At 39.4% G+C, this 21,011-nt stretch overlaps 2 protein-coding genes across 5 annotated transcripts in view; one reads left to right on the top strand and one right to left on the bottom strand.

The window, feature by feature from the left end:
* Tsl (membrane-attack complex domain containing protein torso-like) overlaps positions 1 to 21,011 on the bottom strand; it is a 192,467-nt gene continuing 171,456 nt past the window's right edge. The window contains exons 12-13 of the transcript XR_011547778.1: positions 1,364 to 2,464; positions 1 to 1,246 (exon numbers count right to left, since the gene is read on the bottom strand). The gene's annotated coding sequence lies outside the window, so the exon portion shown is untranslated. The remainder of the gene's footprint in view (positions 1,247 to 1,363; positions 2,465 to 21,011) is intronic.
* LOC139113924 (zwei Ig domain protein zig-8-like) overlaps positions 15,387 to 21,011 on the top strand; it is a 53,161-nt gene continuing 47,536 nt past the window's right edge. For 2 of the 4 annotated variants that reach the window (XM_070675376.1, XM_070675379.1), the window contains exons 1-2: positions 15,391 to 16,262; positions 17,590 to 17,766. In XM_070675376.1, the coding sequence (XP_070531477.1) occupies positions 17,646 to 17,766 (121 nt within the window). In that variant the 5' untranslated portion in view covers positions 15,391 to 16,262; positions 17,590 to 17,645. Of the gene's footprint in view, positions 16,263 to 17,489; positions 17,767 to 21,011 lie in introns of all 4 variants that reach the window. The other 2 variants (XM_070675378.1, XM_070675380.1) reach the window with 2 other exon arrangements.

The raw sequence follows: 21,011 nt of genomic DNA on the forward strand, positions 1-21,011 counted from the left end.
ATATAAAAGTTATTAAATTACGCAATTGTTTTGCAAGATACTAGTTAATCTTAAAAATAATTTTAGATTATTTTTAATACCTTATTAAAATATTTTTTCTATTTTCGACGTATTTTATAAGTCACATTTTAGTTGAACTAATGGGATTTTTTTTTTTTAATAACTGTGCAGATTATTTTTTATTTTGTAAATTTAATGTTAAATAATCTTTTTAATTTCCCTTTTCTTTATTTTTGCTTTTAAATTCTTGAGAGGTCTTTAGTGAAGGAATAGTAATGCTAATTATTATTACTTTTTTTTTTAACTGTAACTAGCATAGTGTGAGAAATTAAAATACTTATACAAATCTTAATACCGGGATAAATCTTTTCTCGTGGCGGTGCAATCGTTAATCATTTAAATAGATTTTCACGGTAGCTTTCGAACGGGACAATGGATATAGCGTGTAACGCAAGAAGACGGTATAAACTGGAGGTGGATACAGTTAGAGTTTCCCTAGTTTCGATATCTGCCTTCGCAAATGTTGTAACGGACCACCGCACGTAGTTCTCAAATATTTATCGAACACGCCTTACATACCCAAACTAAAACTCCGGATTCCGGCAGTTACGACGTTATTAATGGCCCGCTACGAAATGCTCGTAAATTTTCCCGGAATTTAACGTCGATTCTCCTTTATAAGATACGGTGAGTCTTTGCCCGGAGTCGGCAACGAATTGTTTATGTCATACCGATAGTCCCACTGTCTCTCATAATTATTTTATCCTACGAAATAGACATATCTATCCCCGTCTCGTCAAACTTTAAATCTGAAATCTGAGCCTAAAAACAGCACTTTCCTACGAACGTACGTAATTAATAAATCACGCGCTGCTCGTAATACCTGCTAGTATTCTGCGTTTTCGCCGTATCTTCATCGATCCCGTTACGTCGAGAACGATATACGAGCCTCTTTTAAAGGGTCAAAGACACTGGTCCTACGTATAATGTAACGTGAAAGATTTACGAAGTATCTCGCAAGGTTTGTTCCGTAAAAATCTTAGTACATCCGTAATGTGTAATAGAAAATCCATAAAGCGAGAAAATTTTACATGTTTAACGCGCCGCTGTAGTAAACGTCATGCCTGCCTTTTAGTGTACTCGAGCGCACTTTTTGCGTGGAAAGATTCGACGATAGAGTAAAAAATAATTATGCTACTCACCAATCTGCATGAGCGTCAGCGGAGTTGTGGAATTCAGCCGGTGACTGTAACATAAAAAGAAAAATATTAATACACACATGTAAATTAGTTAATACAATTAATAAAAAAAAAAGATAACAGTTTTATTTAATAAAGATTTTATTTAAAAAGTTTATACTTACTTAAGAGTTGCTCCGCCGATGCAGGATGCCCGTCCCGAGCCTGCTCCTCCTCTCAGATGGGACGTGTAGTCATCCTTCCACAAGTCACACGCGAGATAGTCCACGACACTCCTGTCCGTTAAATTACCGATCACGACACAAGTACGCGTACGGCTACGATGTAAACCGAGGTTACGTTTGATTCTACGGTCCATTCGCGTAGGCGGAATAAACAACACCGAGTGTTTATATCAGGTCGAACGCTCCGTGCGTAATGCGCCTGCTGCGTAACCTTTTTGTCCCGGAGCACTAGGTATATCGAGGCCCAAAGTAAAACACAGAACGATGAGTGGAATAATACAGTAGTAAGAAAAATAATTGTTCATTCCCGCGTCCACGACGTCGACATTTGTCCGTATACGAGACTGTGCTATCCGCGGTCGAAAGTACGAGAAAGTCCGGAGCGATTAACACACGTCCTTTAAGTTTCCGGTCTCGACACAAGTACGCGTACGGCTGCGATGTAATCCGAGGTTACTTTTGATTGTCCGGTCCATTCTCGTCGGCAGAATGAACACCGAATGTTTGTATCAGGTCGAACGTTTCGTGCGTAATGCGCTTGCTGCGTAACCTTTTCGTCCCGGAGCACTACATCGAGGCACGAAGCAACACACAGAACGATGAGTTGAATAATATAGTTGTACGAAAAATGATTGTTCATTCCCGTGTCCACGACGTCGACACTTGTCCGTATACGAGACTGTGCTATCCGCGGTCGAAAGTACGAGAAAGTCCGGAGCGATTAACACGTGCTCGCGCTCGAAGCTCCGCAACAAGAATGACCGTCAGAGATCTCGGGCCTTAGATCGAAGGATTTCGATGCACGCCGTATCGTCGCCCGACTACATATACGTAAAGCACACGCAGATATGTACCTCGATATCCGTCTCGAAAGAGAGCCGATGCTCTTCGCGTGGCCGGCGTACCGTCTCTACTGCGCGACGGGCAACGCGTAGGCTGTGAACGATCAGGCGATTCACGGAGCGCTGTGATTGGTCGGCGCGCTAGGGACTTCTAGTGCGGCGCGGAGAGAGGATGGGAAGTCGCGACGACCGTCTTTGCCTGTAACATAATAAGTACATATTAAAATTAAACCGAACCTGAAAATCGTCGATTTAATAATTGACACATTAATGCAGCCATTAAAACCAAACGAGAAAACTAATCATCGTCGGTTTTAAGCGGCAATTATAAACGGATTTAATAAAATCGATCAACAGTTAATTCAGGCGTCTCATGGATTTCTTTTAATATAATATTTTATTGACGCTCTGTTGTTAATTAATTATTCTAATTTCGCAAATTGCGGTACTAATGAACACATGTGACGGCAAACAGTTCCTAATCCGCGCATCATTAGCGAAATTATTGGTTCATTAAGGATTCAATCGTGTCCGTGGCTGAAGATGTAGGTCTTGTTTGACTCGGGGACAATTACGAAATTGAATGGGCACTTCTCTCTCCCAAGAGGAGACCGGTCAATTCCGCTCGCGACTGAAATTACGACGGCAGTACGAGTTACAGCCCGGCTCCAAGTTAGATAATGGTGGTATCGATATCGCAACGCTTAGTCTCCACGATTGCTCATTAGATACGTGACCCGACGTCTATGACGTCTCCGGTGTCTGTGACGTTTGTAACGTCTATAATATCAACGACGTACATCGATCAAAGTAGAGTGTCTAGTTAGAACTGTCCTGTAGATAACGGGTACACCGGTACGTTGTGCGTATTAATTATATGCTAAGTTGTAAGGAGATTGATAAATATATTAGTGATGAAAATCTATATACGTTCCAATACTGATAACAAACGTCGGGACATAGTCTATTAGTATAATGTTTCTTGAGTTTTATGTATTCGATGTATAATAACATTTTTTTTTTAACTTGGTTAAAACATGAGATTCATTATTTTATGATAACACTTAGGTATAATATAGGTAATACTAATTATACGGTATAATGAGATATCGAACATTATCGAACATATTTTCTCTGTGGATAATTTAATAATTTAAAAAAACTATAAAGTGAATATTTTAATAATCGAAATAGTACGGAATTATGAAATTAATTGCAAACATAATATCAGTTACATTTATATGAATACTTAACAACGTTTATCAATATTTAATATTATTTAATATATTTATCATGTTTAAATATATATTAATTATATACCGTTTATCTTGATATTTATATTTAACAAAATTTTATAAATATTGAAAATGCACAGATTTTCTTGCATTGGAAGTAAATGCATGCTTCAGCTTTAGCTAAATTTTTTACTAGGAATAAAAAGTACGTAGAAAGATTCTGCACATTTCACAAAACATAAATGTGAAATGTATTCTTTGCGTTCTACGTCAACGATGGTCAAGGGTATCTTTTTAAGACTTTTATCCCGAGCTCAAAAGAATACGATCGAAAGAAAATGTCATAATGTTGGTTTCTAGCTCAATCTTTTATGAGAGGATTCAAATTTTCATTCGTAGATATCGAATAGAGCGTCGAATAAAAACGTGCATCTTCATCGAAATGCGAACGAAGAATGTACATGCGTTTTTTATCGGAAATAAGCGGAGATGCGAGAGAAAAAAGTAAAGGGAAAAAGAAAAGAGAAAGAAAGAAAGAGAGAGAGAGAGTCAGAGAAAGAGACTGAGCCGACTCTAGCAAATTTTGCATAACCCAAAGATATGTCTCTCGATACGTCTGCTAGTGCATAATTCATGCATCAAAGTACATACTTCGAAGCAGTGGTGGCTCTTATAAGCCCGAGGCTTTCTTGAATTCTTAAGCTTTCCCGAGGAGTTGCGAGTTGTTACTGATCTCTCCTCCAACGGAAGTTATGCCATCGCGCTTCATCGGCTGACTATATTATCGACTCTAGTTTGACGCTCAAGCTGATTTCGTCCCGGGCACGACCTAAATTTCTTCTCGACGCGGCGCGAGCAATAACTCTAGTGGATTTAGCATGTGCGACAAACTTATGCCGTCTTAGAAGTACAATTATGCAAATCCTTCTGGAGTTTGAATTTTTGCCTATTTCCCTGCCTTACGAATTTTAAATATACTAGGTATGAATTTTATGCGTTAACAAAAGTATAAATACGTAGAACTACAAGCTTCAATATAAGTGAAAATATAAATATCATATTATATATACGGCAAATTTAAGAAGTTATTATGATATATTACGATATGATACAATAAATATAATTTTTCTAAATAATTAAAATTTACTATGTGGATATTTAATGATGTAATTTATTTATTCACTTAAAACAATTTTCTAAATTTGCCGTTTCTAAAATTGCACAAGGCGTCTTCAGTCGAATAAAGAAAAGGGGACAATTTTATCCTATAGCGAAGTCTAAAAAAAGATCGGTGTCGACTTTATGGATGCATCAAGGCAGGGTATGTACGAGCATGTCATCGAAGGTGGGGTGCATTGAGAACCAGGTTTTGCATAACTCGAAGATACGTCTCCCACGTCGCCTGGTCCATAATTCATATGGTGTACATACTTCGGGACGCTCTTATAAGCTCGTAGGGTGTAAGCTTCTCCCGCGCGAGTTCTTCGATTCTTAAGCTTCTCACAAAGTTACAGGTAGTTACTGATCTCTTCACTGTTCCATGCCGCGTGCGAGAGTTGCTCGAGGCGAGCACTGTTGTGGCCGACTACATTATCAACTCCAGTTTGACAGTTGGGCTGATAGTTTCAAGTAAGTATGTGCTCGACTCGGACTCGCGGTTGAACTGCAGCTGCTGCTTCTGCTACTGCTACCGGTGGCACGGGAAGGGAGAAGAAATATATATGTCAATTCGGAACATGAAACAAACCAACGGTCTCACTGGACTGCTGTAGGTACGACCGACAGATGCGTGTACGTTCCTTCGTATCAGAATATATACATACGATTGGTGGAGCTATGCAATCAATGGTGAACCACACAACTCAATGTCGGTCTCGTGTTTGTTTCATGCAAGTAATTGTGACAGTCGGTATGCACGAACTTTGGATTGTTAACGTTGCGTCGATATAACTCAAGACTGAGATTCGCAGTTGCTTCGTGGTATCTACCAAGACCCTTTAACACACAATTTGGTACGAAATAGCGCGCACGATAGAAAGGAAATATACACGTTACAAGCTATTATTCGGTATCTAAATGTGCAAATAAAAACGTTCGACAAAACAATAAGCGTAAAAAATAACAGAGCTGATTAATAAGCTGCTCGATATAACAAAGTAAATTTTAATCGCATTACGAGACAATGTAGAAGAAAAATTAAATAAACTAAAAAATAATCTTTTGATGGAAAACAAAAAAAGTAGACGTGACGTACCTATTTTTTGCCTCTCCCTTTTTTAGCTTAATTAAAAGTGCAACTGTAATCTCGCGAAGGGAATCCATTGAAAATTACTCGCGCAGTCAATCAGTTATAACAATCGTCGCAAATGATCGCTCGATGGAGTCATCGCGTTCGATACAAGCGGATTATCGAGCTCGCTCGCTGCGGAAAATACGTGGTACGCCGCAATGCCTGGCCTGTAATTTACCGTTTTCATGGTTCTCGATAATCACCGTAAACCTGTCAACTGTGCGCCAAGTTTTTCCCGAGTGTTCCCTACGATATTTCGCGGAATTCATTAATTACCGATATAATAATATTTTTTATCTCAACAACTTTCGATCCGGACACAGAGAGAAGTTCTCGAAAAAAGTATATATTTCCTGATAACCGTGTAAAAGCGTAATGGCGATGTAATAATTAACTTTTCTAGGTACTAAAATGTTAAAGCGCACGCACGAGTATATTATAATTAAATCTTTACAAATACATATTGCAAATGCAGTTGCTAATCAATGTTGCCGCACAATAGCAAAAACATATCAATTTACATCAGTTTTGAAGATGGATTAATGTGCGCGTAATTTAATACACACTGTTTCGCTTACAGTTATAGAGCAATTACCGCATTTAGTTAATAGTCTCGACACAAACGAGGCGTAATGCGAAATTATCAGCTCCCAGGATGATTCTGCTTTTGATTGAAAATCACTCTGATATCAGAGATACTTAAACACCTTGCCTAAGCAAATTAGCTTGATATCCCGATGGACCAAGGTTATCGTAAGTTCCCGCGAACTATATTCCCAGGTGAAGGAAAGTTGCTTATCACACAGCCGACACTCGATCGAGGTGCACGACGCTCCATTATTTCTGTCGTAACAAGCCGCGCTACCAGGATTTCCCTAATCCTCTTTAAACATCAACGGTATTAAATGTGATTAATTATCTTGACATCCACGTAAAAGCAAACGAGTACAAAGCCGGATAAAAAAAAAAAAAAATCACCACGTACGGTCTTAATGGCGATGTTAAGCGCACAAAATCCAGGCAATTAAAACGAGTGTTTATTAAAGTCCAAATGAAAATGTAGAGTGTTTTACGCACTTTTATAGGTATAACTATATTACAAGAGTTACATATTTTTGGCGACTTTTAATCTCTCCTTGTATTTTTTTTTAGTAAAATACAACCCACTGATTCATATCGTATGTTGACTGAAATTGTCTCGTTACAACTGTTCTACTTTCCTGCTTTATATTGCAATTTAAATAGCGAATTATACCAAGTTTGATATTAAATGTTTCTTTACGCAGAAGGTCCTGCACATTTTCTATCTTTTCGCATATTATTTTAAGATAAAACATAAATGGAAAACAAAATATTTATCTCGAAAAAAAAAAACCGATATTGTTTTTTTTTATCCCGCGGTAACTATGTTTTTTATCTACTCTTATGTCGCGTTGCACATGCGAGAGCGACACAAAATTTTGCGCGATAACATTGAGGATTGAAAATTAGATTGCGCCACGACTTTAAAAAGATAATAATGACGGCTGGGGCCTCGAAGCGGCGAAAATGTTGAAACGGCAGAAATGGGGCGAGGAAATCGTCGGTATTCTTCGAATTGTTCAAGATTACGTTCTGCAGCTCGTGCAGTTTCTACGGCTCCGTGGGCTTGATAAATGCTCGGGAAAAAAGGGCGACGCGCCGGGATCTTTAATTTTTCACGAGGGAGGACCGGATTGCGCTGAATACAGTGGCCGAGTGGGGCTCGACTGGGCGCAAAGAAACGCGTCGATTTCTGTATAAATCTCGTTAATGATCGAGCATCGATTTCACGCCAGCTTGCAACGTCGACAATACGACGCGATGATTTATCGGTCGCATTGATATCTTTTCCGTCGAAATGACTCTGGCAGCGCGATTTGCGAATAGCAGTAATTTCACGTTATCTCAACAAATTACAGAGTGACCTTAATGAATTAAACAAAAGAGGGGAAAAAAAGCCCGTTAACGTCCAGAGAGAAAAATTAATCCAGGGTGCAAAATTATCTAATTACGATGATTCCAAATAACACTAACGATTTCTCGATGCACAAAACGTTCCAGCATGCGCAACAAATTAATTTGTGCAATATTCATCTCAATTTTTTGCACAATTCATCACGCTTTCCGCGTTCCCGTCCGTAAGAACGAATAACGACGACGCGCGAGAAGAATAATGCCCAGCGAAAAGTCGACGAGCGGGCGGAATAGAAAAATTCGAGATAAAATGCCTTAAAGTCTGTCGGGTCCGACGGTGGAGGAGCGGCGAAAATAATGGAACAGAAGGTGCTCGCGGTCCAATCGAAACAACAATTTACCAGCGGCCGCTTTTATCTATAATAGCGCCGGACGGAAACGCCGATAGAACGTGGAAAAAGGTAGTTCTATCAGTGGCCCGACCTCGGCGGTCGAAGATTCCTCGGGCTTCCGGTACAAACGGATGGACGACACAGAATTACTTGGGGGCCACCCTCCTAAACAGGGGAGAACAGGCTGCGAAAGATCGGCGGTATCGAGAAACGGCGGCCGCCCCGTGTAACTCTCAAAGTATTTACGTTTGAATCAGCTGCGACACGTATACAGAGGGAAATAAGGCTAAAAAGACAGACGGGTGTATACGTTCTTGGATCACGTCCGCGACGTTTTACTTCGAGGACGAGGGAATGACGATAGTAAAACAAGCTAGTGTTCGTGCTGGGAAGCGGTCGACGATGAAACGACGACCATATAACATGAAAAGGAGAGAAATAGACATGATAGAAGACGCGCTTCGTTTAACCGGATAGAAACGCTGGGCGACGGCCAAGTGGGTATCGTACGGACGTTAGCTAGCCTTTTGAATGTCAGTTATGAGTTTTCCGAATTGTATCAAAGCTGCACAATGGGTTTACCTTTTCTTTCTCTCTTTCTCTCTCTCTCTTTCTTTTACAAATACGAGCGGTAAACTAAAAGAGAACGTCGGACGAACGTGTCCCCAGGTTTCATAATTTCTCATCTTTCTCTTTCATTCATTTTTTACATTCTGTTCCGCGAGTCATTTCCGCCGTTTTTCTGACAAAAAAAAACTTAGTCCTTTCTCAGTTACCGGATTTCTTTTGACAACTTAAAGTACGGCTTACGATTAAAAATTCACGAATGCTCGAACAAAGTAAAATCTGGATTTTTAATGTCGCATTTTTATTGCAACAAGCAAAGCTTACATTGTGCAAGGAGACCAGTTTAAAAATAGTATCTGTGCGCGAAGAATAATATATTAAATATAGTTATTGTAATAATTGTAATCTAATTGTGTAGATTTTTTTTTTTTATTCTTAACCGAAAGAAAATAACATTTTTATGACGGCGAATTGAACAGATTTATGTCATTCGTTTCGCCAAATCTCTCAATCGGAACGTTAAAGTTTCACGACGGTGCGTGTTACGCTTATGGGGCATCTACGAGCGCGGACAGAATCGAACGGCAAAATTCGCTCTAATAGATTCCATTACGCGTCTCTTTCGGCATTTGATTCGATTGCACAAATTTATTTTCGGTGGCGCGGACGAACACGATAGCACGAAGCACGTACAGCTCGTTAAGCGTGGCGATATTTTCGATTCTCTCGCTTCCTGGCCGCGTTTTGGACCACTCGCCAAACCCTCCGGTCTCCACCAATTTCCTGACTCGCGATGCATTCGGAACATCAGGAAACAGTTATAAAACTATATGTCGGCTTATCGAGACCACGGTTTGCCGCGTTTAAAGTGTGGAAGCAATTTTCTAAGTCATCAATTATTTTCTCAATGAAAGTATCCATTAAATCGATATAATGTGCACATAAAAATATGTGCCGATAAAAGATCAAACCAATGTTCCTGAATTAATCGAAGGAAAAAGAATGTATTCCGTAATACAGATAAAAAAGATTTTTAAATAAAATTCTGTACATTAACCAAACACATTATTTATATTAAAATAAATATTAAAAAAATAACTTGTATAACTTAAAAACGTCTGTTCTTTGCGCAATGGGAGCAATCAAACTTGTCACAGATAAAAATAAAGATACGCGAGTTAATAATAAAAAAAAAAAAAAATTAGCGATTGTTACAGAGCAAGCAAGACCTAGATTTCACACCAAAAATCTATCGCGCTTTCAGAAACGATTGACTTCTTTCTTCAAAATCAAATGCTCTTTGCACTCCAAGCAAAAATCTCCTATTTGACTCTCTTTTCATTCTCTTTTTTTTTCTCTCTCTCTCTTTCTCTCTTTGACTGTCGATCGTACAGGATGTACGTTCTATATATATGTATATATTTTTTTTTTGTTGCTAACGGGCGTATGTCGATATCGAAAACTGAATGGCACTGCGTTTCAAAGACCCGTGAAAAAAAAAATCGAAAGCTCAACCCAGTGAACGACGATTAACGAGCCGTTCTGTCGAATACAATCACTGTAAGAGGGTTTCCTATAGAAAACGTGACTGTGTAACGTCGCGCCGTTTGGCTTGTCTATATCTCGGATCAATGGATATTTTTTTTTTTTTTATACTAAAATATGGACGACTTTTACACACGAATTGTGGCGATGTCATTATAAAGCGCAACGAGAAATATGCTCGGTTGCCGCAAGCATTCGTTCGCTTTTGAATTAATCGTATCGATTCAAATAAACGATAAAAAAAGGAACATTTTTATATAAAATTGAAAAAAAAATAAAAAAAAACCTATATCAATATAAAATAATAAAATAATTTAAACCGATTTTATATAAGATATATAAAATAAACAAAAATAAAGAATACATTTTCGTATTATTAATAAAATAAAAATGATAAAATCTATATGTGTGTATATCTGTTCATACGAATATTAAAAAAGAAAAAGGAACCGAGATATTTAAAGTCATATAATTTGCAAATCACTGGCAATTAACCAAACTTTAGAGAGAGAAGGGAAGGGTTAACAAGACGATAATGAAATTTCCATCACAAAAGAGAGACGTCGCTCAGATACATCGCCCTTCTTTCACGAACACGAATTCGCGGTTGGCGAATCTTCGACAGAGGGTTAGCGATGTGGTTACAGAAGAGAAAGAGAGGAAGGGCTTTACAGGTCGGGTACCTGGTGCCAAGTAGCGCATACGTATACCGACTACTAACGACAATCTGCTTTGAACGGGTGCTGTAACTTCTCGCGCAAAGCACGCCCTCCGAGAGGCCGCGCGATAGTCTGGCGACATATGGCGTTCACCAAGAATGCTTGGATTTCCACGACCTGTGTGATATAATCGCCCCCCGCTCGACTGCGCGCTGCAAATACAAAGCAATTGCATTCGTGTGAATAACTTCGACGTCGTAATGCGCGCCCGTCGCGACGTCGTTTATTGTGAGTCGCGCTTTTGCCATAGAAAGCTCTCAAGTAAAAATTGGCAAGCAATTGTTAATTCTTATATAAGACGCTCGAGTTTTATCGACGAGTTTCGATTGCTGCTTTTAAACGTCACGAAATATCTCGGAAACTTTTATTATTTTTATGTTAATAAGACGCGTTAAATTTTTATTATTATTTTTTTTTTTTATAGTATTTTAGTACAATATTGTATAGTTTTATTTAGATATATTGTAACATTATACGATATTATCAATCACTGCTAGCTAAATTAAATACCTTTATTGCTAATATTGGCTTTGAAATCCGCAATAAACGTAATAAACGTTCGCTCGTGGTTATTTACAATCATTTTCGTGTATCGAAAGTAATTAGTCCAAATCGGGTTTGTGTTTGACAAGTCTAAACCGCGAATGGCGCGCAATATAATGCATTCGAAACTGAAATGTCAAAGGAGATTCTGCAAATTTTATTTTCACAATTAAATCGCTTGAGTTACCTCGAAATGCTTAGTGTATCGTGAAACTTAACGACAGTAATTTGTACGTGTTTCCAGTTATCAATTTTTTACAACTTACGATTCAATTGTGCGAAACGTGATTCCGCCGCGTGTCCGTGCGAAAAATAAATATCGAGTTTCGATCGCGGAGATAAAAGATTTGTCGTTATCTCATTGCCCTTACGTGACTCGAAGGTCCGGAAACGATCGCTGAAACGTAAAATCTCGAAGCGCGACGCAAGAGAAACGGGACTACTACTCAGGATCACCCTCCTCCCCCCCCCTTCCTCCCGGAAAGTACCTCGTTTCCTTTGTAAATGGATTAGGTCACTATTGTCCAGGTCCTCGAAGATAATCCTATGCATGCCGTGTCGTGATCCAGCAGTCACAGCCAGAGAATAAATCTCTCTCCACTCTAAATGCTAATGAGCCTCGCGTGAGCGATACTTTTACATCGTTTTGGGGTAAACCGATGAGACGGGATAGCAACTGCATCGCATTACGTTCTTCGCTATCATATAAAAGACGTTTCTCGCGCAAATATTGAGCGACATAAGTAATTTACTTTCGCTAAAAATCATTTTTCTCTCTAAAATATGACAATGCGTACGGTTCAAGCAATGATAATCATGAAATATGAAAGTTAAAAGTGAAGTCCATCCTTTGTTTATATAAGACCGTAATTTACTGTTGCGACGGTTCATCTCTCCGTAATTTATATTAATCATGACGTTTATAAATGCAACAATTAATATAGATTACGAAGAAACTTGTTTAACGATTAAATTTGAAATTAAATTTACATACTGCCGACAATATTTTTATTATAAAAAAAGAAAAAAAAAAAAAGAAACGCGAAGATCAAAATTTAATCCCGGAGAATATAATTGCATAGGTTGCCTCAATTTTTTTGTTTAATGTACTTGCAACAATGGACGCGCAATATCGTTGTCGACCATATAATATCTAATATCGATCCGAGTTTCGTGTTTTCGCTTCTTGTTTGTCAGAAATGTCGGGGACACGTCGAAACTACGTGGAACTTATTACATCATGTCGTGATTGGCAGGTACGTGGGCGTTTTACATGCGAAAATACTTAATTGTTTGCAAACTCATGTACCGCAACATTTGCATGACAATGTTAAGCTTATTACGTTCGGAGCAAATCATTGGTTCGTCAAAATCGAATCTTAAACGAGTGTCTGCGCTTCGTGCGAGCCGACGCTATCGCAGTCTCTCGATAGGGATATCGGCATAATCTTGGGAGATTACACGGCATTCACTACCTACGTAATTCGACGGGATCTTGATCAATCCGCGTACGTGACAGCGATTAGTTTCAATTTGCTGCACGCAGCATCGGTGAGAATATTAATTAATTATTTCAAGCCGCGATGGCGTATATTTTTCGCTTGGATATACGCAAAATCGTGCTGTTAAGTTCTGTATTAATCGGTCATCGCGATAGCAAGTAGAAACAAGCACGATTCGAAATTGCATTCAAATTGGATAAATAATTTCGAAAATCGCGCAGGAACGATAGAGTTACCGAATGCGTTACCAAATTTGCATCGCACGGTATCGCGCCGCCCAATGCTCGCCGATAGCGTAGCGCCGAGTCACGATGGGGTGCAATCTGCGATCCGTCCCCCGTATCCCTTTCAGCCGCAGGCATTAACGCGCGCCGCCTGCCTTCTGATCCTCGCTCACAGATTGAAGCCGTGAGTGGAATGTCGGCGTAAACTAGAAATAGTTAGTGCCACAAAGACTGCCAACTAACGCCGCGACGACGGCCACTCCGACGGCGAGCTACCTTCAACGAAGTTTCGCCATGGCATTTGCGACGACCACACTAATGCGCTTAATTGTTACTGCATGCGGATAGAATGGGTATCAGATTTCTTGGGAAATGTAATGGAATATCACGTATGTATCGAAACCGCGACGGTTGTTTCGAAACGATAAATGACACACGTGCTTTCGGCATAGCGAAATAAATTTCATTTTAATAGCGAGCAGTCGAAATGCACAAGAAGCTGAATGATTAAAAATTTGCATAATGGAATACTAAACGATTTGACTTTTTACGAGAGCATCTTTTAATTTACATCGTTTTTTTAAAGATTTGGTTATTTAAAAAGTTATGTTAGTAAAAAAAAAACCCCCACGTTCTACTTCGTTGCGCTTATTACAGAGAGGAAAAAATATCGAAAGAAAAAAATAAACTGTTTTATGCAAGAGCTAGTCGCTGAAGATTTTGATACGGGATTAAAAGGCGTTTTAACGAGGTCATCATCGTGCGGCACACCCAAGTTGCAAACACTTGTGAAGCGTGCTCGCCTTCTGGGCGGGCCATACACAACCATTTGCAAATGCATGAAAATTGCAAGATACGGCGAAAATTGCTCCGTGCCTTCGCTCGAACGCCTTCACCCACATCTCGGTATTTACGAGTTTACGGCTTGTGCACTGCGCCGTGAACGCGAATCGAGGGCGGCTGAATCGAAACCCCCTAAGACATCGATGATCGATAGGATACTGAGAGAGAGAGAGACATGCTTTTTTAACACGCTACTTTCCTCGAAGTATTCGAGCGAGAAGCGTTCTGCACTTTACACGAAGACATCTTCAGATGTCCAACTGCAGTAGGAAAATCCAGTGAAAAACAACGAGAAAATACAGTTGAATAAAACGCGGATAATCGATGAGAAAGAATTTGGTATTCAGAAAATTACCGTGAAAACTTTTAAGTCGCTAGCTTTGCAAACGTCCGCGGTTTTCCAGCAATATAAATTACGAATACGGTATAAATAAAAAAAAAAAAAAAGAGCAATCCGCTTCATTATTTAGAAAATAAAATATTTATCGTGGTTGTTGTAGCGGCAGAAAGAACCTTATTATAATGCTATTTTATTTGCTGTTACGTATCAACAAACTAAAAAACAGTGGAAAAAACAAGTGGAAAAATAAAAGAGAGATTTTACCGTATGCATTACTTTTTAATTTATATTTTTAAGTGTAATATTACTAGATTGCATTTTATACTTTATAAAAACTACTATTACCTTATTTTATAACCGTGCTAATAAAATACTATTAAAAGGTATAATAATAAAAAATCAAACGTATTAAATTTCGATAAAAAAAAAAAAAATTAAAAAATGTTCCAATGCATATGAAATCGCCGATAGGCGGTATATTAAGTCAAATTTGCCGAACGTGCCAAAACGACGAGCCACCGAAAAAAGCGTTACTATTACCAAAAATTGCGACGCTTGAAGTATTTCCGAGCCAAGCCAATAAATTTTATTTCAACGTCGATACTATGCCGTTTCTAACGCCAACGTTAAATATCGCGGACAGCATTGGCAAGCTCGAGACAGGCAATAACTGCAGTTTGTAGCCTACACACGCTTTTACCCAGTTAACGACCTTAATAACCTTGCAGGACAAGAATAGTGGCGCGTGACGACGGCCAGCGGTGGCACAAAAGTCATCGATGACAATGCCCACGGTAGTAATGGAAATGCCATCGCGCGAACACCAGCCGTTCTCACAATCAACCAGCAGACGACGCGACAGTGGGGCTATGACGGCGCGCACAAGGGGTGGCACGCGGGTGGATGGAAGCCGGCATGGTTGGGCATCGCAGCGGGGGAGTGGAGGTAAGAGTTGACGTCGGTGGTCGGGGGCTGATATCTAGCTAAGCGCTGGCGCAGTTGGGTCGCGGTCTCCACCACGGCAGCATTTCGCCCACCGGTTCTCTTTACGCACCTATCTCTCCCTCTTGCTCCCTACCCCCTTATCGTTCCCTGTCGGTTCCCCGCGACCTCTTCGCACGACCTCTCGTTGTGTACCCCTCCCCCTATCCCCCCTTTCAACCTATCGCCCTTTCGCGAGCGGTGCATATACGACACCGGGTGCATAACACCCTCTGCGTCCCTGCCGCTGCCTGTGAGCGAGGGTGTTCGCGGTGCCAGTGCGTTAGTGTGAGTGCGGTATGATGAATGAACGGTATTTTAGAAGGACGGAAGTGGCGCGCGGTCCTACCTAGCTCTTTCGCTACGATCGTACGTCACCCACCGGCGACACACAGGATCCCCGCGAAGATGCACCTCGCGCGAGAGCTGCAGTCGCCCACGTGGAAGTACGGACCAGCTGCGCTGGAAGGATTTAGTGACGCGCCGGTTCTCTCTCTGTGATTGCGCGAGTCTTGTCGCACGGTCGTTCATTCATGACAGGTGATAAGGGCGAAAAGGTGCGCCCGCTGCACGCGAAGACAGATTTGTGAAATGTTTCCTCTCGGTGGCGGACAGTGCGCTCGATGGTACGATGAATAAATGTGTCAGGCAATTTTGAGAATTAAGCGCGAGAGTGCGACCGCATAAATTAAATTAACGCTTGTGGGACTGGTCGTTAAATTGCAATTTATTAGCCATGAGTGTTTTCTACGTTTCATTGAGTGAACGCGCGAATTCTCCACAAGCAGAAACAACGAAAACAATGAACCGTCAAAAAAGCGAGCACGTGACCGCTTCAACGTAGTCGATATCTCGTGAATATTTCGTGGGAAATGCTGCGCGTATGTATAAATCATCATTTAAAAAATTCCATCGTACTTCCCGTACGTTTTACGCTCTCAGATATTATAATTCGATCGTTCTTCAAATTAATCTTTCTCACACGTAACTTTTTGCGATTTATTAATACGACAAAATTTTGTATAAGCAATTAAAAAATTACGTGTTAAAAAATTTACGTGTCAATCATTTTATAGCTTGAAAGATCTTTAACTTCTTCAGCGTAGCGCATAACATTCATATTTTTAGTACTCGATTTATATAAGCTTCTGATTACTTATCGTATCGTTAAAAACGTATCGTTAAAAAAAAAAGATACATTTAATATTATGATCGATACGTAAAGCACTGTGTTATCATCTTGTTATCAAAGTAATCACGTCAGGTCTTCAATACTCGGTAATACGACTCAGTAGTCTTCGATTAAACTATCTATTCATTCTCGTCGCAGGAAGATCAGTTTGTAGCGTTACCTATGTCGCGCGGGGGATACAGGCGCATTCATTGAAATCCAATGACAAGTGAAATTAATATCCCTAGCCGTGTTGTGTGCATACCGAATTAGTTCTGTCGATTATGATTTGCTGGCCGGTAACACCCAATCGAGTAATAGATGCGCGAATTCAATTGAAACCATATCACGTTCGTTTTCAATCGACCATTCCGCAGCGCGTCACTTAATGCAAACTTATCGGAGAGAGACGGTAACATATGTCGCGTATTTCGTCCGCATATTGTTGATCTCGCTGCTCGCGCGGTTCACACGAAAGCAAACAATGCATACGCGTACGTACTTTTCACAGCGGCGAATAGAAAGGACATCACGCGCAACGCGATTAAACACTCTTGTGCCTCTATTTCTGCTGTTGCAATTTAAAATCGTAATCGCGGCGGAAGCCATTACTTTCCCCGAGTAATTGCATGCACTCGCATATGATGATCTGTTGCATAATTCGAGGGAATATCAAATGTATCGTTGTACATCGTACGAGGATATTAATTAGAGTAACGATGGCTTTCTCTCGCGCTAATTTCTTCCGCGCTCTACTCGTTCAATATTTATAGATACATATATATATTTTTTTAACATACGCGAATTTAATCGTTCCAGGAACAAAATGTCGAATATAAAATCTTTCGTTTGCGTTCAATTTCACGATACAACTATTTTATGAGTATCGATATTTTTGCAAACATTCGAGAAAAGAATTCCTATTCGTTTTACAAAGGTCCAAGATATTATCAATGACTGGCGGAAATAATGCGGTCAAGTCTCAAGTGTTGCAACTGTCAGTGAGCAAAGTGAAATTCCCTTTTATTGTCAACCAGGAAAACACATCGCCCCCGGCCGATTGCTGCAGCTTTGAAGAAGCGGTTGACGTGAAATGTATCAGAAACGATGGACAGTGAAAGGACTGGGAATGGATTTACAACGTAGTGGCAATGGAACCGGTCAATGCAAACGTTTCAAAATGATCTACATTCTCTTCTTCATGCTGCTGCACGGTGAGAACATGTTGAATGTACTCGGAAAATAATTTTTTTTTATTTCAACTTGTTGGTAATTAAATTCGTTTCTCGAGGAATTAAATAAATATCGATAACATAATTTTAAATCTATATTTATATATTAAACGTACGTCTTGTGTAATTATAAATTAAAATATTTGTTCATTACAAAAATTGAACACCCACGTTATATATGAATAATAAAAAGACACGGATCGTTAAAGAGTCAGAGCGCGGGGTGATGGTTTAAAGGGTAACATATGCGTGTGCATTCGTCCGTGGATCGACAAACGACAGACGTACGAATCTGGGGAAAACGTATGCGAGGAATGACCAGACGAATGTTGTTGCGGCGGGATACAACAATGCTGGGTGAAATGTGTACAGCGTTTTAAAGAGCGTACGTTCGACAGGCAAGCTAGTTCGCATAGAGTAGGTTTTACGGTGCAACGCCATACGCGAATCCGCCCCGCGACCATTACCGGAATTGCCATGAGCATATTTTTCCATTCGATAAACACCGCTGAGCAAACACAACCAACGTTTGTTGCGGTATTACGATAACATTGGGAGAAATTTTTATACGCTAAGGCGATGCATGAAATCGGATCGATGCGCGTAGTACACAGTATCATAAATTCTCTGCCTGACGGTCTTGTATTTATTCAACATGATTTGTAATGACAAACCGGATATTCGTACCGAACCAGTGTGCAGGAAATTCTATATTTCGAATTACTAATAAATTCAACTAATCCAATTAGATGGAACAACAATGATTAGTTATTAATTATAATATACAATTCGCAATGTAGACGAACTAGTTTTTGATACAAATTTCGTAATTATTGATATATTCCATTACATATTAATATTTACTTCCGCGGCTGTTTTACTCATTACATCAAATATTTCATAAATGACTAAAAAAAAATTACGAGGCGATGTAAAACCGCGAGTTTCACGAGCGCGACTTTATAAATTGAGAAAAACCGCATCATCGTATTTCACGGGAAATAAAAAAAAAAAAAAATTTTTAAAGATCTTACGAGTGCAAGATTTTCAAATCTAGCTTCAAGGTGCAAGCTGTGTTATTTAGTCGCAAGCTATAAACGCGGATGCAGCGGTGTTGTCGACGTAATATCATGCCGGAGACAACCTGTTCGAAAGGACACCTTTACAACCGCGCTCTCCGGTCTGACTATCATCAGACCGCAACTACTCGCATCACTGCATGGTTACTCCCAGAGATCCATAAAGTCTCGCCCAACTGATTTTATTTACTACCATGCACGTTATTTGCTGCCAAGCTACTTTTATTAAAATGAATCTGGGAGGTCCTTTAAATTCTACTCGAGTGTATTTAAGCTCGCGTCTTCATTGCAACCGATTTCATTATCTCGTATAACGCATAACGTTATTAAAAGTGAATATATTCCTTTCAAGTTTATAACCGATCGATAATGCAAAGGAAAATATGTAGACAAATTAAGATAGGTCTCAGAAGCAAATTATTTTTATATTAACGTACAGCTAAAGATTTAATTATTATTTTAAATTTATAAATATTTATACATTTTCTTTTTCATTATTGGAAGTTATGAAATAATTAGACTTCGATAGTCTTTTACGTAACTGTACGCAATGTATCTATATTTCGAAGTAGTAAGACTCTTCTGTAAACGGGTTGTAACTTTTTATTGAATAATACACTACCGGCGTATTAAATCCATCACTCCGGTTGCCACTATTCACATCTGCCTCAACGTTCTTTTGCGTTTTGTTCGCGTTTATGCGCTTTATCATGCATCATCTACTTCAGTGTCATACTTTGCGTAGCCCGACACGTATATTCGCTCCGCAGATATGACGGGAGAGTGTAATAATGTGACGTTCGTAACACCATATCCTTATTTTATGCAAATAAAGTGACATTTTATAGGCAGCCAAAAACGAATCTTCTAAAGATATTCTTAGAAGTAAATAGATACTTTTAGCTCATATATTTTTTTTAAGTTTCTCAAAAAAAAAAAATACTGTTTAATATTTTTATTTTTTTCTTACAAATCTAACTTTCTCTATATTTCCAAAGTTTAATCATTCAATGTAAAATAAAAAAAAATGCGTATCGTGTAGCAACATTAAATCAAATTCATAAATTTCCGAGATGTATTATAACGTCGTCATAGCTCCCGATGTAAGTAGTGCCTACAAAAGAGTTTACGTGTATTACCAAGTAGCTCAGTCAACGTATCGATCCTTGATACGCTTTGCGCCCGCAATTTTCAATCAACCCGGTTGAATGATCGCGGCTGAGTTACGTATAACCACTGCACGTATCCATTAGGAAATTGAAAAACGTAGATGTTCTACATCGTAATCTGGTGGTACGTGTCTCGAAATGAGAAGAAGAATCGGCAGAGTAAATTGGCATGCATACGAATTGTACACACGCACGCTTGAGCTCCTAACGCACAATACTACGAAAATAATTCGTGTATTTTATATCGAGAACATCTATATTAACTAACAATTTTTTCTTTTTTTTTTAATTCCTGTACAAGTTTTCAAAAGTATCGGTATCTTCGTCCGATTATTTACGGTTCCACAGATTAGCTTTTGGCGCACCTATATTAAAGGTAAAATAGGATCTACTTCGAGGTTGAGATAATCCGCGTTTTAACTTCGCTAGATTTGCGTTTATCGTGTCATCGTGTTGTCAAAGTTACGGTCGTTAATTACGGATCGGAGATGCCTCCCTTCTTAAAAGCTGAGTCGGCTACCGCTTAATAAGATTAGCTATAATTTATACATGAGACCACGGTTAAGTATGAGAGACGTAAATTGTAAAATTCGATACCTCGCGACCCCCCGCGTATACTCGGGATTGATATTTTATTCAAACGACGCCGCTTAAGATCGACAGCCGCGCCGCTTCGCCGTAACCCCTAATTTTGTATTCGTCTTCAATATTTGCGTCGCAGGATTAAGTTTAGCCAGCGTCACGCGGCATTCCCGTCACCGTGTATAAAACGCTCGCTCGAACAAGTTTGCAGCGTTCCCATTTCTCTTTGATACGAGTTTAGAAGCGCTATGCAACACGACGCATAGATATACAAGCTCGAGCTTATTTCCAAAGACAGGCGGTTACGCTCGAACGTGTTTAACCAATTTTGTATTGCACACATGTATTTGCGAGTACGAAGTTATCCGTAATAGTATCAAAATTTGTGAGCTGATAA

The sequence above is a fragment of the Cardiocondyla obscurior genome, linkage group LG03 (assembly GCF_019399895.1).
Source record: "Cardiocondyla obscurior isolate alpha-2009 linkage group LG03, Cobs3.1, whole genome shotgun sequence".
Taxonomy (NCBI): Eukaryota; Metazoa; Arthropoda; class Insecta; order Hymenoptera; family Formicidae; genus Cardiocondyla; species Cardiocondyla obscurior.